Source organism: Peromyscus maniculatus, chromosome 18 (assembly GCF_049852395.1).
Source record: "Peromyscus maniculatus bairdii isolate BWxNUB_F1_BW_parent chromosome 18, HU_Pman_BW_mat_3.1, whole genome shotgun sequence".
Classification (NCBI taxonomy): Eukaryota; Metazoa; Chordata; class Mammalia; order Rodentia; family Cricetidae; genus Peromyscus; species Peromyscus maniculatus.
In genome coordinates, this window is record NC_134869.1 from 43,414,518 (window position 1) to 43,432,508 (window position 17,991).

The window sequence follows — 17,991 nt, forward strand, 5'->3', positions numbered from 1 at the left end:
CCCGCCGCACACCCCCCTCCCCCTGCCCAGTTTCCAACCCTGGACCACGCATCCCGAGCCCTGCGCCCCGACGGAGGTGAGAGGGGGGCCGGAGGGGAGACCACCTGGGAGCGATGGGGGAGGGGGCTGCGGAGATGCTCCGACGCCTAGGGGGGGGGCTCACCCTATCATACCACGAGGAGACCTGGGGCGCAGGGGCAGGCTGGGGTGGGAGAGACTGGGGGCGAGCGAGCTGTGAGGAAGTTTGGATGTTTTCCTTGTCCTGCTAATTTAACGCGCGCCCCTCTTTTCTCCGTATCTCCCTTTTCTCCTGGCAGTCTGTCTGTCTCGGGTCCCTTTGTCTGCGCCCTCCCACCTCTTAGAAACCTCTCCCTTTCTTGAGGTTGGCATGAAGAGGCTGTTGTTGGGACGGCCAGCTGGAGGTCTGCGCGGTAGAGGGAACCCCAGGTGCGTCCTTGCGCGCCGTTGGAAGACGTCAGTGTGTCCAAGAGGGGACCCACCGCATAGGAGGGAGCGCCCAGCGGGGTGGGCACGGCCGTGCCCGAGGGGCCGGGCTGGGATTGGACTCTTGACCTGTGTTGTGACAGATGTCCCGGCGGAGGCTTGGGTTTAGGGGCGAAGGAGTGTTTTTGGACCAGGGAGGAAGCTGGGGTGGGTCTCCGAACGTGTCTGGTGTAGGCCTTAGGGAAAATCCCTAGGAAACTGGTGCCTCTCCGTCCCGAGGGCTGTGTGGGCAGGGAGCAGGGGCTGGGGAGACCTTGTCCTGACCCTCTGACCCCAGGACCACCGGGGCAGCTGAAGCCAGGCGCCGGGAGACCCCTGCTGGGGCAGAGCGGGACCATGGGGCCACCGCCAGCCTGTGCATCCCGGTTGGCCCCCCGCCCGAACGGGAGCTGGGGACCGAGGCCCCTCCTCTGGCTTGGACCACCCTGCCTGCCCTTGCTCCCCGCTCCGGAGCCTCTTTCAGGCCCCGTGACCCTGAAACAATCAACCCAGGACAGTTAGCTTTGGGGACGGGATCAGGGAGAGGGGACTCCACGGAGGCCGAGGGTTTGGGATGCCTGGGGAGCCGCGGACTTGGTGACATCGGTCTTTCCTTCCAGGGCAGGGAGAAAGATGGGCAGCCAGCTTGCCGGGAGAAAAGTTCTTGAGCGCGCGTGATTTTTTCCCCCAGGGGGGCGGGGTCCAGCAGGACCCCCCCCCGTTATCTCCCTGGGCATCCCCGCCGGACGGACGTCTCCGACTCGCCCTTGACGTCACTAGGGGGTTCCCGGGGGTCTCTAGGGGTTAACCCTTAGGAAGCCGGCGGAGGCCGTCAGGAGCCCAAGGTGTCCTCTCCAATGCACACCTTATTTATTTACTCCGGCGCTTCTTGCTCTGTCGTGTCTGGGTTCTTTCTGTCCCACTCCACTCCAGGGACCCCCACCCCGCCCCGCCCCGGGACACCACTGCCTGCTTTCAGGATGCGCTGAGAGAAGGAGAAGAATGTTCCACCCTCCACCCCCCCACCCCCCTCCCTCGCTCGCTTTTCTGGGCTCCCCGGGCGGGCGGGGGAAGCTGAGCCGTCTGCAGCCGGAGCCTGCGGCGGCGACTTGGGTGGGCCGGGAAGGCACGGGGGCGGGGAAGGCGGGACCGGGAGAAGGGGGTGGGGCTGGCTCCTGGGAGTTGGGGAGCCGGGGTGCGCACGGATGGACGGGACTCGGTGGGGGGGGGGGGGGGGAAATAGACCCTGGCCAGGATTCGGGGCTCTATGGGCGGCAGGGTAATGATCCGGAGTGCTCTCCTGCCCCGTCCCGCCCAGAAAAACCTCCACCGAATCTGCAAAAGCTAGCGACGTCCTTGCTAGTATGAGAGGGAGAGGGGAGGCGTGAGCTGGAGGCCGCGGCGCGTGGGCGCGGAGGGCTCTCGCCCCGTGTCCATCGGGTCCCCCCCCCCGGGGGGGCGGGTCAGGCCATGGGGACAAGAAGATCAGCGTGACACCTTGGAGGGAGCCCCTTGTGTCTGGGGGGTCGTGCGCGAGTCCCTCCCAACCTCCCCCCCCCCCCCCGCTTCCCTTGAATGAGTCATAGCGGAGGAGGCAGGAGACATGCCCCCTCATCCAGCTGCCAGCCAGCTGTGCCCCCCACCTCCCACCAACCACGTTAGTGCCAAGGTCGAGTTGGGAGGTCTGGGATGCGGGATCCGGGTCCCAGCTGGAAAAGGAGGAGTTAGCCTAGGTACGGCCCCGGCCACAGCGCTCGCAGGGGCTGGGTCGCAGGGTCCGGGTTCCGTTCCCCATTTTTGCCCCGCCCTCACCCTAAATCCCAGCAGCATCCCGGGATCACCCACCGCGCCGGGCCGGCCGGCCCCGCTCCCGGTGGTTCTCCACCCCACCCCGCCCCACCCCACCCTCCGCTCCCGGAAGACCGGAAAACGTGGAGTGGAGTGGGAACTGGCTGGGAGGAGGAGAGCTGGACCTCGCACCAGCTCCTTGCTCTCCTGCTCATCAAGCCCATCCTCAAAGTTCCTTTCCAGTCCCGTCCCGCCCCCACCCCAGACCAAGAGGGTTAGGTAGGCAGGCGCAGGTTCAAACCGCCCCAGAATGACTTTAGCTCCCATCCGTTTTACTCAGCAGACGGGAGACGCGCGGCTCTGAAGCCTTATCCCTCCCACACACAGTTCTGGGTCTAAGAGGACAGATCATTTTTTTGGGCTCTTCTGGCCCCACCAGCTAGTCTGGACTGAAGCGAGGTCTCCCTCTACTGGACACTGGAGAGATTGCATATGCGTTCTTGGGCGAGCAAGCAGCCCTGGGCATGAAGTCATCACACCTTCAGAGCTGGCCATGGCCAGAACAAGAAGGGGTAGGGGACCATGGCATTAAAATCACCTGGAATTTATGTTAGATCAACTAGTCCATAGCTTTCCCATGTGCATACACAGACCGCGAGGCTCCCACCCAGTTCCCCCCAAAAGATCCCTAAGACTTAGCCGACCGCTTCTGCCTGCTCTTTGGGATGTTTCTTCCTAACGCAGCCGAATGACATTATTTTCAACTTGATCCCCACGACCAGTCTCTGAGAGAGAGGTTGGGGGCCCAGGGGGCCGGCGGGGGTTTTGTGCCCGCTGAGACTGATGTTTGTCTTCTGCTTCTCACCGTCCCCGTAACTTGTCAGATCTGCATCTTTCCTCAGTCTCCCTCGTCCTTCCCCCAGACGCCATGTTCAACTCCATGACTCCGCCACAAGTCAATAGCTATGGTGAACCCTGCTGTCTCCGACCCCTCCCCAGCCACGGGGTCCCCGGCCTGGGGACAGAAGGTGAGTGTGTTTACCAGTCCCTGAGCCTTGAGGACTTGGCAGATCCCTTTCCCCCCTACCCCATGCTAGTTTGCTATCTACAGGAGGATTTCGAGACCCCATGCCTTGTAGGCTTGGAGTCCGGGATCATAGCTCACGGGGTCTCAAGGTGAGCCTCGCCTCTCCCCATCCCAATGCCCCGCTCCACCTGTCTCTCTTTTCCAGGATGTTCTGGCTTACCCTTTTGCCACCAAGCCAACTGTATGTCGGGGCCCCAGGGTTATGGGTCTGCCAGAGAGACCAGCGGCTGTGCCGAGGGTGAGGACCCAGGCAATCTCTCTCCCCTCTCTGCCCCTCGGGGAGACTTGTTCTGAAGGAGGAGGTGGGAAGGCAAGGACCAAACTCAGTGGAGGAGATGTCCGGAGAGGAAAGGAATCAGAGAATGACCAAGAGGTCCTAGGTAGAGCAAGGCCAAAAAAACAAAAAAACATTTTGCTCTTTTGAGTCAGGCGCCACCTACAGAGTGTGCAGAGACATGCACTCTTACTGTATCTTTCTTTTTAAATTGTATTTTATTTAAAGATTTATCTATTTATTATGTTCACAGAAGAGGGCACCAGATCTTTATTACAGATGGTTGTGAGCCACCATGTGGGTGCTGGGAATTGAACTCAGGACCTCTGGAGGAGCAGTCGGTGCTCTTAGCCTCTGAGCCGTCTCTCCAGACCCCTCTGCTGCATCTGACCTCCTGTCTCCTGCTCTAGGGCCGCTCTTTCCTCCTCCCCGGAGTTCCGTCAAGCTGACGAAAAAGCGAGCGCTCTCCATCTCGCCCCTGTCCGATGCCAGCCTGGACCTACAGACGGTCATCCGCACCTCACCCAGCTCCCTTGTGGCTTTCATCAACTCGCGCTGCACATCTCCAGGAGGCTCCTACGGCCACCTCTCCATTGGCACCATGAGGTGCTGGCAGCCTCACACTAGGAGACCCCTAAAATACGTACTGAAACTGGGGCATTGGGATGGGGAGAGGCAGGGCTCACCTTGAGATCCCCCGTGAGCTATGATCCCGGACTCCAAGCCTACAAAGGGTTAGAAGACCCCAACCCTTCAAACCTCCAGCCCGACTTGAATCCCTAACCCTCCCAAAGCATTGGAACCCTTTCCAGAAACTCCCCGGGGCTTACTCAGCCACGCCTTCCAGACACCCACAGAATAGAGCGAAGACTCTGATGACCCACAGTCTTAAATAACCGACTCCTCTTCACCTAGCCCATCTCTAGGATTCCCACCCCAGATGAGTCACCAAAAGGGGACTTCGCCGTCCTATGGAGTCCAGCCCTGTGTTCCACATGACTCTTCTCGGGGTGCAATGATGCTGCACCCCCAGTCCCGGGGACCGCGTCCGACCTGCCAGGTGGGGCTCTCCACATTGCCAACCTGCTTGGCTTCCCCAGCTCAGGATAGGTGGGTGGTCGACTTGGGAGCAGGTGAAGGAAGATGGCAGACGTAAAAGCCTTTGGTACTAGGAAGGTAGAGGTATGGATGGTAGGTTCCCCCTTCCGTCCACATTCGTGGGGTTCCTGCTCTTTGGGTGGGGGCCCGTAGGGCAGTAGGACCTGGCAGTCTTTCCCTTCTGACTGCTCCATCCTCTTTACCCTCACCTCTTCCCCTGGGGAAGCTGAAGTCGGAGCTGGACATGCTGGTGGGCAAGTGCCCAGAGGAGCCTTTGGAAGGTGACATGTCTAGCCCCAACTCAACAGGCACACAGGTAAGGGGACGACGGGCAGGACTTCCTCTGTGGCATCTGAGCAAAGCAAAACGTGCCTCCAGTGACCCTGAGATCGGCTCCTTTGCCCTAGGACCCCCTGCTGGGGATGCTGGATGGGCGGGAGGACCTGGAGGAGAAACCTGAGCCCGAGTCTGTGTACGAGACTGACTGCCGCTGGGATGGCTGCAGCCAGGAGTTCGATTCCCAGGAGCAGCTGGTGCACGTGAGCCCCCAGGGGGTAACAGATGGTTGGTGGGAGCCTGGAGGAGACCGTAGTGGGGCATTATGGTCTGTCCCAGGGCAGGAGGTTCAAGGGGACTGGAGTCAGAGATTGCATGCTCAGCCCTGCAGACCAAAGCTCCGGGTAGCTTTGCTCTAGAGAAGGCGAGAAGACCCGAGACGTGGGACGTGCCGCCTTCCTGGCTCTTATTTCCCCCCCCCCAAGAGGCAGAGCTGAGGAGGAGGATGAGGATGAGTAGGGGGCTGAGAGGGACATGTCCCGGGCTTGGGTGGCATCGTCTTCTTCCTCCTCAGCACATCAACAGCGAGCATATCCACGGGGAACGGAAGGAGTTCGTGTGCCGCTGGGGGCGCTGTTCCCGGGAGCTGAGGCCCTTCAAGGCCCAGTACATGCTGGTGGTGCACATGCGCAGACACACGGGCGAGAAGCCGCACAAGTGCACGGTGAGGCGCCCGTCCCTCCCCATGTCCGTGCCAAATCAAGGTCGACCTTTGCCTCCAAAGTCCCTTCCTTCGTAAGCGGATGTTTAAAAATCTCGCTGAGGACTGCGTTCATAGAGGAACGTATTGATATGTATTAAAATGTTTTCAGTTGAATTTTATGGGGTGGGGGCTTGCATTCCGAGGTGTGGATGTGGAGGTCAGAGGGCAACTTGCCAGACTCCTGGGGAATCAAACTCAGATGGTCAGGCGTGGCCACAGACACCTCTATTCACCGAGCCATCTTGCCGGCCCTAAAATATCTTCTTGGCATGGTGGCATGCACCTGTAACCCTAGCACTTGGGAAGCTGAGGCAGGAGGATCTAGAGTTTGAGGCTAGGTCTTAAAAACCCAAAAATGCCGGTTGGTGGTGACGCACATCTTTAATCCCAGCATTTGGGAGGCAGAGGCAGGTGCATCTCTGTGAGTTCGAGGCCAGCCTGGTCTACAGAGTGAGTTCTAGGAAAGGCACCAAAACTACACAGAGAAACCATGTCTCAAAAACAAAAACAAAAACAAAAACAAAAACAAGCCTTGCCACATACCCTTAATCCTAGCACTAAAGTGGCAGAGGCAGGCAGATCTCTGTGAGTTCAAGGCCAGTTTGGTCTACGTGATGAGTTCCAGGCCAGCCAGGGTGACCCAATGAGACTCTGTCTCATAAACAAATAGATGGCAGGGGCTGGAGAGATGGCTCAAAGGTTAAGAGCACTGGCTGCTTTTCCAGAGGTCCTGAGTTCAATTCCCAGCAACCATATGGTGGCTCACAGCCATCTGTAATGAGATCTGGTGCCCTCTTCTGGACTGCAGGGACACATGCAGGCAGAACACTGTATTCTGATAAATAAATCTTTAAAAAATACATTAAAAAAAATAGATGGCAAAACAAAATTAAGTTTTGGATCAAAAAAGTATATTTTTCCCCTTTGATTTTATAAGAAATGAAAAGTGCTGGACATGGTGGTGCACACCTTTAATCTCAGCCCTTGGGAGGCAGAGGCAAGCATATCTCTATCAGTTTGAGGCTAGCCTAGTCTACATAGTGAGTTCAAGGCCAGCCAAGATTACACAGTGAGACCCTGTCTCATTAGGCCAAAATAATAGCTGGGAAGTGGTGGCACAAGCCTTTAATCCCCGCCCCTCGGGAGGCAGTGGCAGGCGGATCTCTGTGAGTTTGAGGCCAGCCTGGTCTACAAAGTGACTTCCAGGACAGTTTGGGCTACACAGAGAAACCCTATCTCAAAAAACCAAAAATAATAATAAAATAAATGAAAACATATTTCTGAATCCCTCATTGTGGGCTCCTTAGGAGTCTTGCTACCACGTTGCTTGTGGATAGGCCCTGCATCATTGCTGAGGGACCCTCACGGAACCTGACCCTCAGCTGACTCAGGCCACTCTAGGACACTCCAGCTCTGTGCAGGGAGACATGCCCCAAGAGGCTCCCTATTCACCGCCGTCCCCTACCCTGAGCGGTTTCCAGCTCCTCATCCGCCCTTGTGCCCGGCCGGCCGAATCCTGGGATTCTCTTAGGTCCCCATGCGCCCCCGTTTTTTATTTACACTCTCTGGTGTCAACCCTTACATCTCCATGTCCGGTCTGAGAAGTGTTGCTTGGCCCTCTCCCGCGCCCCAGTTTGAAGGCTGCAGGAAGTCGTACTCGCGCCTCGAGAACCTGAAGACGCACCTGCGGTCCCACACGGGGGAGAAGCCTTACATGTGTGAGCATGAGGGCTGCAGCAAGGCCTTCAGCAATGCCAGCGACCGCGCCAAGCACCAGAATCGGACGCACTCCAACGAGGTGAATGCCCCAGCTACCCGACTCTCCCCGCGGGAGACGCTGAGAAGAGCCCCTTAACCCAGGACTCGCTCCGGCGGGGAGTTCCCTTCCATGTAATTCATACAGGGAACACTTTTCTGAAAGTAGGAATTTTTTCCTTGCCCCTCTTTGCTCCGGACATCCAAAGGTCAGTGTAAAGTCGACCCCTGACCCCTTCGACTTCTGAATGTATGTGGCCTCACAGCCTGGGGGGGGGGGAGGTCACCTCTTTTTTTCATAGGCCTGCACCATCTATTTTTTAAATCTTTTTTTGTTTGTTTGTTTGTTTTTCAAGACAAGGTTTCTCGGTGTAGTTTTTGGTGCCTGGCCTGGATCTCGTTCTGTATGTAGCCCAGGCTGGCCTCGAACTCACAGAGATCCGCCCGCCTCTGCCTCCCGAGTGCTGGGACTAAAGGCGTGCGCCCCCACCGCCCGGCCTGTTTTTAAGTCTTTCTATGAGCCTCTCGTGATTTACTCCACCCGAGGGCTCACATTCCCGTCACTTCCTCAAAGGCTGTGTGTCCACTCTCGCCCACCCATCTCGTAGCTTTTCCCACTCTGTGTTCTTCTTCTGCCTTGAACCCCGGGCCTCGCGGCTTGGCGCCTCTCCTCCACAGAAGCCGTACGTGTGCAAGCTCCCCGGCTGCACCAAGCGCTATACCGACCCCAGCTCACTCCGCAAACATGTCAAGACAGTGCACGGTCCTGACGCCCACGTGACCAAGCGGCATCGAGGGGACGGCCCCTTGCCGCGGGCACCGTCCCTCTCCACGGTGGAGCCCAAGAGAGAAAGGGAAGGGGGATCCATCAGGGAAGAGAGCCGACTGACCGTGCCCGAGGGTGCCATGGTGAGCCACCTAGGAAGTCCTGCCCCCCACACCCCGCCGCGCCCTGCTGACCTCTTTCTAGCCCTTTTCCTAGAAGCATCGCCTCCTATGTGCAGTCTGCTGTGGCCAGCCTGCCTGTCTTTAGTTTTATAGTGTTGCTCCGTGGCTGACCCCAGATCTAAGGATGATGTTATAAAATTATCTGTTGTTTAATTGGTCCAACGCATTCACTTTGCGGGGGTGGGGTTGGGGTGGGGGGGGATGAAGGGGTGGGGTGGGGGGTGCTTCTTGGACTATGAACACATGGTAGGCAAATGCTCCCCCACGAAGCGAATCTTGGGCCCCCTAGGGACTCTCTCTTAAATAGCACTTACAGAGTTCCAAGCCTTAGGCGTGGGTATTTCTGTGCGTTCTTCAAGAGAGAGAAGAAGAGGCAAAGGTAACTTGTCAGGGTCACAGGACTAGGCAGGAATGGAGCCCTGGGACCCTGCACTCCAGCAGGGACCCTTCCCGTTTTCTTCTAGTTCACCCCAACCTCTTGCCGGCTTAGTCCTCTCTACCCTTGTCTGCCTGTCCTCAGCCCCTGCAAATCAGTGGGGACCCAGGCTTCAGCCACTCCCCGAGAGGGCGTGGGGGAGGACGCCACCCCCGATTCTCATCCCCTCCACAGAAACCACAGCAGAGCCCTGGGGCACAGTCCTCCTGCAGCAGCGGCCACTCCCCGGCCAATACGGACAGCGGGGTGGAAATGACGGGCAACGCGGGGGGCAGCACCGAGGACCTGTCCAGCCTGGACGAAGGCCCTTGCGTGGCGGGCGCCGGACTTTCCACTCTTCACCGCCTGGAGAACCTCAGGCTGGATCAGCTGCATCAGCTCCGGCCAGGAGGATCCCGGGGTCTCAAACTGCCCAGCTTGACCCACGCTGGTGAGACCTGGGTGTGGGAGGTGCGGCTCAGCTCAGCTGCGGAGCCGTCCTGAAGCCGAGGTGGCGGGGGTCACCCTGGAGTGGCCACGCGGCATCCTCTCGTCATCTGAGAAATAGTCCCCGTCCTTGAAGACGTTTTTGCTTCCATCGATCAGAAAATTATACATCTAGGCACGGCGGTTGTACACCTGTCTGTCCCACCACCGTGGAGACTGGGCAGCAAGAGAGTTCAATATGAAAAACCAAAAAAAAAAAAAAAAAAAAAAAGGTGCTGGGTGGTGGTGGTGGTGGTGGTGGCTCACATCTTTAATCCCAGCACTCGGGAGGCAGAGGCAGGCGGATCTCTGTGAGTTCGAGGCCAGCCTGGCCCACAGAGCGAGATCCAGGACAGGCTCCAAAACTACACAGGGAAACCCTGTCTCGAAGAACCACAGTGTTCAATACATCCATGATATGCTATCCCTGTAACTGTGCATCAGTGTACGAAACTAACCGCCTGGAAGCAGAAAAAGAATAAGTGTGGGGAAGCCTGGGACTCCTTACTTTGGGGTTCCGGGCCAGGGCAGGGTGGGACCCCCGAGGGCCCCCCCACCACCTGCCTTTTCTCTGTCCCCCCGCAGGCACTCCCGTGTCGCGCCGTCTGGGCCCCCCAGGCTCCCTGGATCACCGCAGCCCCAGCTCCAGCAGCATCAGTTCTGCTTACACCGTCAGCCGCCGCTCCTCCCTGGCCTCCCCTTTCCCTCCAGGATCCCCACCAGACAACGGGGCGTCCTCCCTCCCGGGCCTCACGCCTGCCCAGCACTACATGCTCCGTGGGGGCGCGAGGTACACCGCCGCCCTGGGGTCAGCCCGGGGGACCGGCACCCCACCCGCCGCCGCCGCAGCAGCACACCGCCCGGAGCGCATGGGGGCTCCGCCTGTACCTCCTTGGAGAAGCCGAGCCGAGTACCCAGGGTACAACCCCAACGCAGGGGTCACCCGGAGGGCCAGTGACCCAGCCCGGACGGCCGACCACCCTGCTCCAGCCAGGGTCCAACGGTTCAAGAGCCTGGGATGTGTCCACACGCCCCCCGGTGTGGCGGCGGGACGGAGTTTCGATCCCCACCTCCCCACCTCGGTCTATTCACCACAGCCCCCCAGCATCACTGAAAACGTTGCTATGGATACCAGAGGGCTGCAGGAGGAGCCGGAAGTTGGGGCGACTTCCGTGATAGGCAGTGGCCTGAACCCATACATGGACTTCTCGTCGGCTGACAGTCTGGGATACGGGGGACCCGAGGGAATGGCCGCGGAGCCTTATGGACCTAGGGGTCCAGGTCCCCTGCCTCCTGGGACTGGTTCGCTGACCAACTATGGCCCTGGCCACTGTGCCCAGCAGGACTCCTATCCTGAGCCCACCCCGGAAACGTGGAGTGAGTTTCCTTCCCATTCTGGGATGTACCCCGGCCCCAAGGCTCCAAGCGGAGCCTATAGCCAGTGTCCTCGGCTTGAACATTATGGACAAGTGCAGGTCAAACCGGAACAAGGGTGCCCCGTGGGGTCCAACTCCACCGGACTGGCACCCTGCCTCAATGCCCACCCCGGCGAGGGGTCCCCAGGCCCACAACCTCCATTTTCCCATTATCGCCAACCCTCTCCTCCCCAGTACCCCCCGTCGGGTCCCTATCCCCGGTCTCCCCATGATTATCTTCCGCCGGAACACAGGCCTGGCCTCAGTTTTGACCCCTCTTCTCATTCCACGGGGCAGCTCAAAGCTCAGCTGGTCTGTAATTACGTCCAGTCCCAGCAGGGGGTGCTGTGGGAGGGTAAGGGCCGGGGAGGGTTCCCCGACCAGGAACCTCCCTATCAGAGCTCCAAGTTCCTGGGGGGCTCCCAAGCTCATCAGAGCCCTGCCAAAGGGCCAGCAGCTCCGTATGGATCGGGCTTTGCGCCCGCTTTGGCCAATCACAAGTCAGGCTCCTTTCCCACCCCTTCGCCGTGCCAAGAGACCTTTGCAGTGGGGGCGAACCGGCCTTCCCATAGGCCGGCGGCAGCCCCGCCCCGGCTCCTGCCCCCACTGCCCTCCTGCTACGGACCCCTCAAGGTGGGGGGCACCAACCCCAGCTGTGGACATCCTGAGGTGGGCAGGTTGGGCGCCGGCCCCGCCTTGTACCCGCCCCCTGAAGGGCAGGTGTCCAACCCTCTGGACTCTCTTGACCTGGACAGCACTCAGCTGGACTTTGTGGCTATTCTGGATGAGGCCCAGGGGCTGAGTCCTCCTCCTTCCCACGAGCAAGGGGACAGCTCTAAAAATACCCCACCTCCCTCTGGACCTCCCAACATGGCGGTGGGTAACATGAGCGTCTTACTGGGGTCTCTGCCTGGAGAGACCCAATTCCTCAACTCGAGTGCCTGAAAGGATAAGGGATCCCAGCCGCACCATGTTTCCTAGGCGGCTACGTGAGGTGCCCAGGGATGGAAGGTTTGGGCTGGGGACTGTATTTAGTCTATGTATGTTCCAGAAAGAAAAAAAAAAAACAAAAACTTTAATAATGACAGTTTCCTGAAAATAAAGGAATGCTGAGAATAAGTGCCTGACCCGTCAACTTGGGGAGAGTGGAAGTGGGCTCGTACACCTTCCTCTTCCGAAAACTCCCACATCTAACAGCTCAAGTGAGACTCAGGACGGGGAAGAGGGTCCTCCGGGAGAGAGTTGACGGGATGTCTTCCAAAGAAGACCTGCCGTCCCTCTCAGAAAACTGACAAATGGCAGGAGACGTCCTCCTTTTTCTCGCCCTAGTCAGGTGAAGAGGCTAGCAAAGTTGTCGAGCATCAGCTGGATGAGCTGCCCGGGGTAGAATACGTGGGCTGTCATGTCAGAAGTCTCCTGCTCCGGTCGGAACAGCGTCGGTCCAAACACAATTCCCAGGTTGTGGGCAGTCATTCGGTTCTTGTCCGCGTGTGCAATCACCCTGAGGACAAAGCCAAGGAAAGGGGGAGATGAGGCAACAGCGACCCACTACAAACCAGCATGGCTCCGCCAGGTCTGAGCAGGGAGGGCAGAGATCACTCTGGGATCCCTCCACATGCTGCTAAAGGAACCCAGTACAGACCCAAAGAGGATCAGGGACGGGCCAGCGGAAAAGCCTTCAGGATACAGTCTGGAGGCACAGGTCGGTTAGAACTGCGTGGTTCTCCGCCCCAGGGACAACCCCTAGAGTCCTCTCACAAGGTGGGAGGCTCCGCTAAACAAGCCACCCTGCCCCGTGGGAGACTAAGGCCAGGGGAGGGAGAGAGGATTCCCTTGCTTCTCTCACAGCATTCCTGGTTCCCCCATGGGATGCTCGGCTAGCCACAGGCTTGGACCCATGTCGGTGTACCCCGTCTCCATGGGCTGCCTGATCAGAGCCCCCACAGACCGCCCGCCCACTCCAGCCTCCCCGGCACGAGGAGGCCGTGGAGTCTTCCTGACCTGCACAGATGCTCCAGGACGTACTGCAGTGTGTCGTGGTTGGGCTTCGGAAACAACTCCAGTAACTTCTTTATTTCAGCGAGACACTGCTCTGGCTCAGACAGTTCTAGAGAGCGGCGGCGACAGGGAGGACAGGAGAGGGAGGTCAGGGGGAGAGATACCTCTGGGTGGGCAAACTCCCTCTTTCCCACGTCCAGGAACGGTATCATTTGTCCAGCGCTCTCCCCTCCCCCTTCGGTACAAGAGGTTCACCCAGGGCCTTGCATAGGATAAGCGCACGATTGACTGCTGAGACAGGGTCCTCTACTCTTTTGTTGTTGTTGTTTTTGGTTTTTTTTTCGAGACAGGGTTTCTCTGTGTAGCTTTGGAGCCTGTCCTGGATCTCGCTCTGTAGACCAGGCTGGCCTCGAACTCTCAGAGATCCACCTGCCTCTGCCTCCCGAGTGCTGGGATTAAAGGCGTGCGCCACCACCGCCCGGCACCCCTCCACTCTGACACAGCTCAACCGCGACTTTCAGAATTCTTTCCAGCTCAGCCCTCTATAAACATTCACACACAACACACACACACACACACCTAGAACTGGCATGTAAATTCTCCCCCACCCTTGTAAATACAGATGGAGGGGACCCTCTGTGCCAGGAGTACTGGACACAGCTCCTGACCCTCACCCAGGGTGCCACGGAAGTGGGGCAGCAGCGGCGGGGGCACCAGAGGCTGCGGCAGCTCCCGGAAGAAGAGCTTCAGGGCCCCGGTGACCACGTGGATGTCATCCCATTCGGCGCTGTCCAGATCTAATTTGCCTTCTGGAAGGAAAAAGAGGGTCCTTGGGTTGAAGGCTCAGAAGAGACAGAGAGATCCAGACTCAAAGGTCAGGAACTGGGGGGGGGGGGGGACGACATCTGGTTAAGAACGTGGTCATGGTCCACAGTAGGGCGTGGCAACAAAGGGGGCGGGGCGTGGGCGTGGGGTGGGCGGGGCGTGGGCGGGGCGTGGGGGGTCCGTGGAGCACAGAGAGGGCATGTCAGTCCATTTCTAGGTAAGTACCTTGTCCTGGCTGCTCTGGGAACATGTATCTCCCATCAGAGGTCACTGCCCGTTCTGTAACACGCATGAGGAGAGACCCGCAGCTGAGACACGCTGCTCCAGCTCTCTCGCTCAGAACCACTCTGGGCTCCGAGGTGCCGCGTGCGTCCTTGGGCCCATTGCTTCCTCCCAGGTCCTCTCACCTCTGTCTACCAGGAAGCGAAGTTTCTGGACCACCGCCAGGTTCCCACTCACCCGGTAGATGCCGTCCACATCCAGACCTAGGGGGCGAGGCACAGGGAAGGTGTGAGAGAGGGGTCTGGGGGAGAAAGGGGTCCGTGGGAAGGCAGAGACGGGGCGAGGGGACCCAGGCCTTCAAGGGGGGATATTTTTTGGAGTCTTTGGAGAAAAACCACCTTTTTTATCCACAGCCTCAACACAAAGCCGCACAAAGCTGGGCACGGTGTCCCCTTCCCTTTGGCACAGCGACTCCAGCTGGCAACCAAACACTTGGTCTGCAGAGCAAGGGAAAGGGGAGATCATCAGTAAAGGTCTCCGGTACCCGCGTAAGACTGGGGCTGCTGCCCCGCGGGGGTACCGACCGGCTCTCTGCTCCTCCAATAATGGGGAGGAGGGGAAAACAGATGTCAGCAGGTTCTAACTGGTTCTGGATGCTCCGCTTTGAGCCTCACTTGAGTTTCGGTTCGTGCTAAGATTAGGAATATGGAAGATCCTGAAAACACACCTATCGGTCCTCGCATGGTGCCTTTTTTGTTTTTGTTTTTCCAGAGAGGGTCTCTCTGTGTAGCGCTGGCTGTCCTAGAACTCGCTTGTTAGACTAGGCTGGCCTCGAACTCCGAGATCCACCCGAGTGCTGGGATTAAAGGCATCGCCACCACCCAGCGTAAGATGCCTCTTCCCTGTAATCCCAGCGACACTTAGGAGGCTGAGGCAGGAGGATTGCCCAAGGTTGAGGGCAGCGCTGGGATGAATACTGAGAGTATGTTTCAACCATAATAAAATCCGAAAACCAAAACCTACACAAAACAAAGACACTAGGTCCAGCCCAGCCTACCCCGGAACAGGCCCCGCTCCTGGAGGCTCTGCAAGGTCGGTCTCTTGGCGATCAGCCGCTTCAACTTGTTCCGCACGCGGTTCTTCTGCTCGGTGCCCTCGGCACACCGACCTGCGCAGACCGGGGGGAGTGAGCGCGAGCGGAAGGACCCCTTCTTCCCCTGCACCCCAGCCCGGCCGGCTCCGTCCCACTCCGTACTGGAAATCCTTCGGCTGCTGAGCCGGATCAGCGGCTTGGACACCGGCTCTGACTCCAGCTCGTCATCCTCACCGGCGCTCAGCTCCGCCAGCTCGGCGGGTCCCGAGCCCGACAGACGCAGCTCCAGGGGGTTCTCTCGATCCTAGGCCCCGGCGGGCGCGCGATGGGGGAGGGAGAGCATCGGCAACCTCCCCATTCCAGCCTGGGCCAAGGTCTGGGCTCCACGCACCCCGAGGCCGCCTGGTCCGTCCCAACCCCCCCCCGACAGCCCCTTCCCGCTCCCTCGGCCCACGCGGGTCCCCCTTTCCCCGGGGTGCCTTCGGGGAGGGGGGGGGCTGCACCCTTCTCACCAGCCGCTCGATGACGGCTCGCAGCGCGCGGTGCCAGGCTCGCAGCTCGGGCTCCTCGTCCGACTGCAGCAGGAACTCATGGCCCGGGACCGTCCGGATCTGGGGTGGGTGGGGGTCGGGCGGGGCGAGGCTGGCGTCAGCGGGGACGAGCGCCCTCGGGTCTCCCCCCCCCCCGCCCGCCCCGTCCCCCGAGTCCCTTTTTGGGGACGCGCGGCAGGGCGCTCACGTGCAGGACGTTGCGGCGGCTGGACAGGTGGCGCCCGTTAGCCAGGGCCGCCCCGCGCAGGTCCACGCTACTCTCCGGCCGGCTTCCAGCAGGCGCCTGGCCAGGACGGGAGAAACTGAGGCCAAGAGCTGGTGTCCCCACCGCTTCCCTCTCGGGAGGGAGGAAGGAGGTAGGGGTGAGCTGCTTCCCCTTTCCTTTACCTTACTCTCCGTTTCCTTCCTCGCCGCCCCCCCCAACCCCGTCCCGGTCGGCCTTGACGCACCAACCAGTAACCCCCAAACCCTTGCTTCTCCCCCCCTCCCCCGGCCGATGCTCACCCAGCCTTGGGAGGGCGCAGACTGCGGCGGCCGCTCTCGGTAGAACACAAGGCTGTTGCCGGTTAGCACCACCCAAGCGGGGCCCCAATTCTTCCTGTCGGGGGGAGGGGAGGAGCGAGGTAGCTAAAAGGTCATTTTAGTATTTCACCTGGGGTGCCTGGGCTCCCGGGCGCCGCCCTCCCCGGCGCTTCCTACCCTGTGAAATGCAACAGCCCAGACCCCTGGCATGTTCTGCGTCCTCACCTGAGTTTACGCCCTCCTTGAGCAATCTTGGTCATGTTGATCAGGCCTGACTTTTCCTCCTGGGAAAGGTATGGAGTATTATTGTCTGTCAGCCGCCCTGCGCCACCCTCACCCGCCAAGGGTTCTCTCTAAGGGGTGAGGTCCGTTCAAGTCTGGGGGTCGGGGAGACTGGAGAAGAGCCAGCGTCCAGAAAGAAGAAGACGCTTTCCAGGAGCAGGAGTCAGGGTGGCCGTGCAGAGAGGATCTTGGCACTCCGAGACAGGAAAGACTCACATGGGGGTCATCCAGGTGTGGCAGACCGGGGCAGGACTGCAAGGCTGTCGGCTGGTCTGAGAGGTCTCCCCAGGGGCCGCTTCGGCTGAGGCTTGGTAAACCCTGAGGATGGGGGAATTGAGACAGGTAGAGAGGGACCTTCAATCTGGAGGTCCTAGGTCGCTAGAGGGAGAGGGGTGTGGCTGTGGGCGAGGGCGATGCTACAGTGGGAAAGGAAGAAGCCCATAAAAAGGTAATGGAGTGTTCTCACCTGTGGATCAAGCCATTCCTGAGGTTGTAGGGCACCAACGTCCCTAATCAGAGCCTCTGTCTGTTCCATGGAGCCAGGTTTCTGGGTGTAGGGGGAGACAAAGCAACATCCAGGTGGACCCCAACAGTTCAACACTTCTCACGGTGTTCTCTCTCTTCCGACAGCCCCAGAGAGAAATGGGGGAAGGGGGTCTGAAGGGACAGGGAGACAGGCAGGAGGACGGTGTCTTGAATGTAACGGTGGCACAGGAGCAGCATCGGGGGTGGGGGGGGGATCAGTCGTTACAGGGGTTGTGAGTTATGGCTGAAGCCTGGGTCGGGGCCGCCTAGCAATCTAAGCTTTGCTGCTTGTCCCCAATAACCAATCGAAGAGGCAATGCTCTAGGGCGGAGAACAGTTTTTTCCGGGGCTGGATAGGTGGTCCTTTGGTTAACAGCACTGGGTGCCTTCTGGAGGGGCCGGGAGAGGGGGTTGCGGCTGGATTTTCAGCATCCTCATTAGGGCTAAAAACTCCAGTTCTTGGAGATCTGACACCCTCGTCTGGTCTCTGTGGACACTGCATGCATGTTGTACACACGCATACATGCTGGCTGGCAAAACACCCATACACATACGTTTATTCAGTATGGCCACACTGAGGAGTGGATCAGCCATATAAGTAGATCCAATGATCCCCAATGCTGCTTTTGGGGTCTAACATGAGGTTTAGGTTTGAATAGAGGGCAAGAGATAATCAATCATAAAGCCAGGCATGGGGGCACATCCCTTTTATCTCAGCACTCGGGAGTCAAAGGCAGGCGGATCCCTGTGAGTTCGAGGCCAGCCTGGTCTACAGAGTTCCAGGGCAGCTAGAGACCCTGTCTGGGGTGAGGAGGGGGTAATCGTGACTGAGCAGTGTGGTCCTCGCCCACCCGTCTTTGTCTCAGCTCCCTTCTCCGCGGCAGGAGGACCTGCCTGACAAGTTATGAGAACACTGTGAACTGCCCTCCTGGGAGACAAGTTCCTTCTCTGGCTGATATCAGGACCACAGCTTTTTACTTCCCCGGCAGAAGACTCCTGGGGCAACTCTAATTCCTTGGGGTCCTTGTCTCGATGGCCTGACAGCTGAAGAAAGAGACACAGCCTTTCTCTTTAGAATTCTGTCCTGTCCGAAGATGCTCCCAGGCATCCAGCCCGGGGGGGGGGGGGGGGGGGAGGGGATACAAGGTCTTCGGGACAGGGACCCTGGACATGGAGAAGGCCAAC

General features: G+C 59.3%; 2 protein-coding genes across 7 annotated transcripts in view; one reads left to right on the forward strand and one right to left on the reverse strand.

Annotated features, from left to right (window-relative positions):
- Gli1 (GLI family zinc finger 1) lies at positions 1-11,907 on the forward strand. 3 transcript variants are annotated; one of them, XM_076554112.1, is made up of 12 exons: positions 1-76; positions 3,174-3,299; positions 3,504-3,596; positions 4,043-4,238; positions 4,548-4,692; positions 4,957-5,046; positions 5,138-5,269; positions 5,581-5,730; positions 7,403-7,567; positions 8,203-8,433; positions 9,083-9,338; positions 9,959-11,907. In XM_076554112.1, exons 2-12 carry the CDS (start codon positions 3,200-3,202, stop codon positions 11,731-11,733), a joined length of 3,333 nt encoding a protein of 1,110 aa, XP_076410227.1. In that variant the 5' UTR covers positions 1-76; positions 3,174-3,199; the 3' UTR covers positions 11,734-11,907. The 3 variants fall into 3 exon arrangements, with proteins under 3 accessions (XP_076410227.1, XP_015847684.1, XP_042119176.1); XM_015992198.3 differs by lacking the exon at positions 1-76 and adding an exon at positions 316-447; XM_042263242.2 differs by lacking the exon at positions 1-76 and adding an exon at positions 336-447 and having other exon boundaries at positions 3,195-3,299.
- Arhgap9 (Rho GTPase activating protein 9) overlaps positions 11,842-17,991 on the reverse strand; it is a 17,150-nt gene continuing 11,000 nt past the window's right edge. The window contains exons 5-18 of one of the 4 annotated variants that reach the window (XM_076554114.1): positions 16,748-16,828; positions 16,498-16,599; positions 16,225-16,283; positions 15,982-16,075; positions 15,665-15,760; positions 15,439-15,537; positions 15,089-15,230; positions 14,891-15,001; positions 14,232-14,330; positions 14,019-14,096; positions 13,837-13,890; positions 13,461-13,595; positions 12,790-12,895; positions 11,842-12,289 (exon numbers count right to left, since the gene is read on the reverse strand). In XM_076554114.1, coding sequence (XP_076410229.1) covers positions 12,118-12,289; positions 12,790-12,895; positions 13,461-13,595; positions 13,837-13,890; positions 14,019-14,096; positions 14,232-14,330; positions 14,891-15,001; positions 15,089-15,230; positions 15,439-15,537; positions 15,665-15,760; positions 15,982-16,075; positions 16,225-16,283; positions 16,498-16,599; positions 16,748-16,828 — 1,428 coding nt within the window. In that variant the 3' untranslated portion in view covers positions 11,842-12,117. Of the gene's footprint in view, positions 12,290-12,789; positions 12,896-13,460; positions 13,596-13,836; positions 13,891-14,018; positions 14,097-14,231; positions 14,331-14,890; positions 15,002-15,088; positions 15,231-15,438; positions 15,538-15,664; positions 15,761-15,981; positions 16,076-16,224; positions 16,284-16,497; positions 16,600-16,747; positions 16,939-17,991 lie in introns of all 4 variants that reach the window. The other 3 variants (XM_042263244.2, XM_015992200.3, XM_076554115.1) reach the window with 3 other exon arrangements.

Coding starts and splice junctions, on each gene's coding strand:
- Gli1 (XM_076554112.1), top strand. CDS start 3,200: ATGTTCAACTCCATGACTCCGCCACAAGTCAATAGCTATGGTGAACCC. Junction 3,300..3,503: donor CCCCGGCCTGGGGACAGAAG/GTGAGTGTGTTT, acceptor TCTCTTTTCCAG/GATGTTCTGGCTTACCCTTT. Junction 3,597..4,042: donor GACCAGCGGCTGTGCCGAGG/GTGAGGACCCAG, acceptor CTCCTGCTCTAG/GGCCGCTCTTTCCTCCTCCC.